The sequence below is a fragment of the Petaurus breviceps genome, unplaced genomic scaffold, assembly GCF_028583685.1.
Source record: "Petaurus breviceps papuanus isolate PSGF00001 unplaced genomic scaffold, PetGlider_PUasm1.0 90994, whole genome shotgun sequence".
Taxonomy (NCBI): Eukaryota; Metazoa; Chordata; class Mammalia; order Diprotodontia; family Petauridae; genus Petaurus; species Petaurus breviceps.
Window position 1 is genome coordinate 196,857 of NW_027187393.1, and position 6,298 is coordinate 203,154.

Consider the following 6,298-nt stretch of genomic DNA (forward strand, 5'->3'; position numbering starts at 1 on the left):
ACCCTTTTATCAGATATGCAGCAAACCAAATCTCCACAATGAACATATCTGAAAATTAACATTCTCTCTGTCAGGAAGTGGGTAGGATGTCATCACTGGTCATTTGGAATCTTGGTTTTTGTCCCTGCATCAGAGTTCTTAATCTTAATGATTTTCAAAACTGTTTTTCTTTAAGATGCTGTTACTATATAAATTATTCTGTTCTGCTCACTTTACCCTGTATTAGCTGATCCAAGTCTTCCCAGATGTGTCTGACATCATGACTCCCTTTCATTTTCTTTATGCTACAACAATATTCTGTTCCATTCATTACCATAATTTGTTCAACTATTACCATAATGAAATATATTTGAATATATGGGTTCCTTTCTTTTTCTTTTTCTGCCTCTCCTTATTTTCACAAGTCTGATGGGTATGCAGTGGTACTTCAAGTTATTTTAATATGCATCTCTTTGATTATTAGTGAAGCTGAAGGTTTTTGAAGTCATTCTTAACTTTTTAAGCTAACAAGCTTTTTTTTTTCCTTTTTCTGAAAATGATCTCATTCTTTTTCCTTATCCTTTGATCATTTACCCACTGGGGAGTGAAAGTTACCACAGCACATTATAAACAGCTCCCTACATATATTAAATGTCAAGTTTTTTTATCCATCACATCTGTTTCAAATATTTCCCCTAATCTATTATCTTTCATTATTTTAATGAAGTGGTGCTAATCGTCCCTTCTATTTGTTGCACAGAAAAATATTTACCTTCTTTTTACAAATGAGATAACTATTCCAGTTTCTTCCAACTTTTTATATTAAAAAAAAAGTGTTAAGTGTATCATCCTGCTGGATTTCACCAAGGGAATATAGTATAAGGTAAGGTTCTAAATCCCTTTCCAAAACTGCCAAGAAATTTTCTTAAATTCATAAATAAATTAATGAATTATTCCCCCAATTTTCACTTCCTACAGATTTATTGAACACTAATTTTCTGCATACATTTGTTCAGATAGCTGGTGTATTTTCAATTTTTTGCCTAATACAAATTTTGATGATAACCTCTTTATTATATTTTAAAACCTGAAAGTGCAAGACCACCTTCCCCAACTTTTCAATGTGCCCATACATATTCTTGGCTCTTTGTTTTTTCTATGTAAACTGCATTATAATTTGTATCTCATTCTATAAGGAAAAATCAATAATTTGATTGGATTAAATGTATAAATTCATTTGGGCCAATTTGTCTTATTAACCTATCTTATTAATATCAAATATTCCTCCAATTATTTAGGTCCTCCTCTATTTTGGTCACTCTAATTTATAGCACTTATAACAGGATCCTAAGTATTCTAGGTAGGTTAATTCCTACATATTTGATGGGCTTCCTTTTATTATGAATGGGATTTCTACTTTAATTAGTCCTTCTTGATCTTCTTAACTAGTGAATAAGAATGCAGATGATGTTGGTAGATTGATTTTATGTCTTGCAAATCTTCTAAACTTATGCACTGTTTCCATTAATATTTCTAATGTGATAGTTCCTTATTTTTTTTTATGACATTTTCATTAATTTGTGTGTCATGGTCTTTTCAGGAGGGAGTGAAGAATGGAAGACTATGAGAGCTGAAGGAAGAGAAATCATGTTGCTAGGTCTGTGAGAAATAAGTAAGTTATCTAAGCAGCATATTCTTAATTGACAGGAACAGGTTAGGGTTTCCATTTAGAATTCTAAAGCCAAGCTAACATTTATTTTATTCATCACTTGACAATCATTATCCACACATTCACAAACAGATTTCATATTCATATTTTCCTTCAACAGTCAAGAATTTATTTATTCTATCTAAAACACAGATGCTAACCATCTTGAGCACAAGACCCACCCTGAAAATAATACCTAGAAAAATCACAACAAAATGAAAGGTAGAAGAGCAAAAATGGAACAAAACAAAAGTTTCATAATAATCTGAAAATCAAAAAGGAACCTTTTACCAGAAGTTACGGGGTTTAGAAAAGGAACCACAGCAAGCAGTCTAGAAGAAAGCATGACTTTTTTGTCTCATTTTGAAGAACCTTGCTAATAAAAGCCAGAGGTTAATACTGTAGGTTCCAAGTGGCTTTTAGGCTAAGTTTAATAAGCTCCCAGAGGACCCATCACATCTCTGAAACTTCTTTAAAAAAAAGTGTTACTGTGATTTTAAGGAGCAAAACTATTTACTTTAATCCTGGAGAAACCAAGACAAAAGTCATGCTATGAGATGGAGGAAAAAGGCAGGGCAGGGAAGGAGTGACTGGGGATAATGAAATCCCTGATACCAGAAAACTCCTGATCCAGTTGAACAACCATTCATAAAGCAAGCAAATGAGAGGGAAGAGTTCACTTGGCTCAAGAAATTCAATGTTTAAGACAGAAAGAGCCTTAACTGGGAAAAATAAACTTTTCCTCTTCAGAAATTATTAAATAATTTATTTCAAACTACTCCCATAAATCGGAAAATAAACTATAATCTCATTTACTAAATATAATTTTAAATATATTTAATCATAATTACATATTTATATAAATATAATAATAATAAATTATAAATATAAATACTAAATATAATCTCATAAACTAAAAACTCATGAAGGAATCCTGCTTCTTGTGTTTCCTTTTTTCTTACTTGATTTTGGTCATTATGTTGCACATTAATACCTTCCCCAGGCAGATGGTAGAGGCAGGGAGAAGAGGTAAATTTAAGTGACCCATCTTGGTTGCTTTTTGGGATCTCTGCTGAAAAGATTTGGTCTCTGGTAACAATAAAACCAGAGTAAAAAGCAATTTGGAATGAAGAAAAGAATGTGGTCTGATGAGAAGACTTGGACCATAAATGTAGGCTTACAAAAAACTTTAAATGTATACAGTCATTCAAATAAAAGCTAACAAATATTAATCAGTACTGCCTCAGAGTAATGCCAAGAAATGTGTTTTGACCAATTTACTATTTAAACTGTTTCTAAAGGGAAGAAAAAAAAATTGTTCTCATAATTAGATTAAAAAAAAACCCTATTTGTACCCTTAATATGGTTAATATTCTTTTAATTATACAAATGCCTGCACATGCATGCCTATGGTAAACTGAATCCTAAGCCATAATATTACAATGAAGTCTTAAAAATATTTCTGGATTTCAATTATTTACATAGCCTCCCATTACCAAATATAATCAATAACTAAGTGTTGAGTAACTTTATGAAGACTATGACCTTTTGTTTATCCTCTCTTTTATATTCATCCTTGTATTCAATAGTGGTCCACACTCAGTCAGCCTCTAAGAAGCTCTATTCAATGAAGCACTGTTACGTAAACTTTGGCAAATCTCAGATGAAAAGAAATCACCCACAATAGAAAACATAAGGATTCCACTACTAACACCTCATCCTCAATCTCCACCTCAGGGGCTAATTTGAGTTGTAAAGAAGATCCTTACCAGGTCCCATTTTAGCCATTTTTCCAGCATCAGAAGCCAAATCCAGGCCAATCTTTGGGGACTGTTGTGCTGCTCACACCTTGAAAGGGCAAGAAGAAACAGAGTTGTTCAAGGTTTCACAACAGTGTATTTTTATTTCTTCTCTGTGATTTGAGAAACAGGTTGCCCCATTCTTGTCAAACCGGAAAAGGCAAGATGATTTCAACAAGCAACAAGCAGCCAAAGCCTAGAAACTTTTATTTAGGAAAATCCCCCCATACATGCAATACCTGAGATTTAACCTATTTTTTTTTCAGTGCAGCCTTGGGATCTAAATTCCTTGAAACTGGTCTTGGGAGTCAGAAGATTTCAATTTAAGTGTTGGCGCTGACGTACTAATCAAATCTTTGACAATTTTGTGAATCTAAGTTTCCTCATTTAAAAAACTGAAGTTAATGTGATAGTCCAGGGGAGGTAATAATGAGGTCCTTTAACTCATGTCAAATTAATACGTATTTATTAGATTCCTACTATATGCCAGGCATTGTGCTCAGTACTACAGATACAAAGAAAGGCAAAAACAGTTTCTGTCTTCGAGGAGCTCAGGATATAATGAAAAAGACAACACGCAACTAACAACATACAAACAAGATTTATGCCAGATAAACTGGAGATAATCTCAGAAGGAAGGCACTAGCATGAAGGAAGACCAGGAAAAGTTTCTTGCATAAGGTGGGATTTGAGCTGAGAATTTGAAAGAATTCAGAAGGCAAAAGTAAGCAAGGAAGGAATTCCACATGTACAATTTAGCAAAATGCACAGAGCCAGGAGTGTAAGACTTTGTAAAGAACAAAAAGAGGTCAGTTTCACAAATCTAAAAGTATTTGGAGGGGAACAAGGTGTAAGAAGACTGAAAAGCTAGGAAGAGGCTAGGTTATAAAGGTCTTTAAAAGTCAAACAGGATTTGATCCTATATACCATATAGGGCTTTGATATGGTCAGACCTGCACTTAAGGAAGATCACTTTGACAGCTGAAAAAGAAAGACTGAAGAAAGACTTAAAAAGTAGAGAGACCAACTAGCAGGCTATTTAATAGTCCAGACATGAAAGCCTACGCTAAGGTGGAGGCACTGTCAGAGGAGAAATAAAAAAATGTATATGAGAGATGTTTTGAGGGTAGAAATGACAGCACTTGATTATTGATTGGATATGGTCGGGGGTGGGGAGAGAATTGGTGACAGTGAGAAGTCGAAGATGACACCAAGGTTTTGAGCCTAGATGACTAGGAGGATAGTGGTTGCCTTGACAGCAATAATAAAATTCTTAACTAGAAGAGGGGAGAGTTTTGGGAGAAAGATAGTAAGTTCACTTTTGGATATGTCTATGTAACATATAGTTTGAGATGTCCAAGTTAAGGGACTTGCCCAGTGACACATAGCCAGTATGTATGAGACTGAACTAGAACTCAGGTGTTTCTGGCTTCAAAGTTAACTCTCTATTCATTATTAAAAGAAATCTATCTTCTAGTTACTGAAAGTGGGAAAATGCCTAAACAAAATCTGAAATTTCACTCTACTAATTATCTTAATATGATACACTAATTAAACTGTGAATGGGCAGTGTTGGTGATGGAACACTTAAGGTTATTTACCTCATCAGGCCTGGACAAGCCACCAAAGCCTGCAGGATGTTTTCCACCTTCTTGGGAATATCCCCATGTCCTTTGTGTAGCTGAGGGACACATGCCTGTGCCAGTTCCCATTCTCCATGTTTCAGGCACTCACAAAAAAATTCAAAGAGGTGTTCTACTGAGGCAGCTTCCTCTTTTCCAAATGGATGCATTTTTCCCCGCACAGAGTGCAGGGCATGGAGGAAAGTGAGCTATACTAAACAAACTTCTCTCAATCTTTCCATTCTTGGAGCACCTCCTAGAAATGGAACAACAAATAGGGAGAGTCAGGAAAGCTATAGAAGGAGTTGGACTTAAGATTAATCAGCAATTGCTAGTTTCATCAAAGAAAGGTACATTTGGGAAAAAGGTTATCAATTATCATTTTGAAAGTTTAATCAGATAATTTTCCTCCCTTACTCAAGGAGGTATTTAATTGAAGTGGCTAATACACATAAAGCACTGTTACCTGCCGGATAAGCAAGAACAAAAAGAATCTTAATCTACTAAAGGATATACAAATGGTACACAAATTAAATAAAAACACTGTGATTGATGGGAAGCAGGAGAACTATATATTCCAGTGGTGTGACTGCAAGAAGGCTGCACAGAGAACGTAACATCTGACACTAGCTTTGCAGGAAGAGAAATATTCTAAAAAGGCAGAAACGAGGAGGGCAGGCATGGGGACAGTGAAAAGGCATAGAGACAGGAAGATGTATTTCCATGGGACCATCCATTACGATTACCCAAGGCTGATTCACAACTCCTCTTTCCCCCCTTCCGAAAATGACTACTCCTTTCCAGACTCCAAATCTCCCAAGGAAAAATCATTCCCTTCCTATTCCCCTGGAGGAAAACGTCTGGGGCAGGAAGCCCTCTGATTTGGATCACTATGTCAAGACAGTGGATGTGGAGCCTGGACCTGTGCCAGGGCCGGAGGGCTCAGATCTGAGCCGGGAGCCGGAGTTCGGGAACCCCCCCCTTCTGGGGGGTCTAGGAGGGCTCCACTGACTCCCCTGGGGAGCTCGGCACTCACCTACTCCGGGCACAGAAAATAGTGTCCAAGCCAGCGCAGCCATGTTTAGAGTTGAGTCAGGTGATAGTTCTCCCGGAACCGGAAGGGAGAGAGAGAGGAAGGGAGAAAGAGAGGGAGAGGGAGAGGGAGAGGGAGAGGGAGGGAGGGAGAGAGA

The 6,298-nt window shown here is 36.3% G+C and overlaps 1 protein-coding gene across 9 annotated transcripts in view; it reads right to left on the bottom strand.

The window, feature by feature from the left end:
* Window positions 1–6,298, bottom strand: part of ZFYVE26 (zinc finger FYVE-type containing 26) — a 79,870-nt gene extending 73,572 nt beyond the window's left edge. For 8 of the 9 annotated variants that reach the window (XM_069077785.1, XM_069077782.1, XM_069077787.1 and 5 more), the window contains exons 1-3: window positions 6,145–6,298; window positions 5,088–5,364; window positions 3,457–3,535 (exon numbers count right to left, since the gene is read on the bottom strand). In XM_069077785.1, coding sequence (XP_068933886.1) covers window positions 3,457–3,535; window positions 5,088–5,278 — 270 coding nt within the window. In that variant the 5' untranslated portion in view covers window positions 5,279–5,364; window positions 6,145–6,298. The remainder of the gene's footprint in view (window positions 1–3,456; window positions 3,536–5,087; window positions 5,365–6,144) is intronic. The other variant, XM_069077789.1, reaches the window with a different exon arrangement.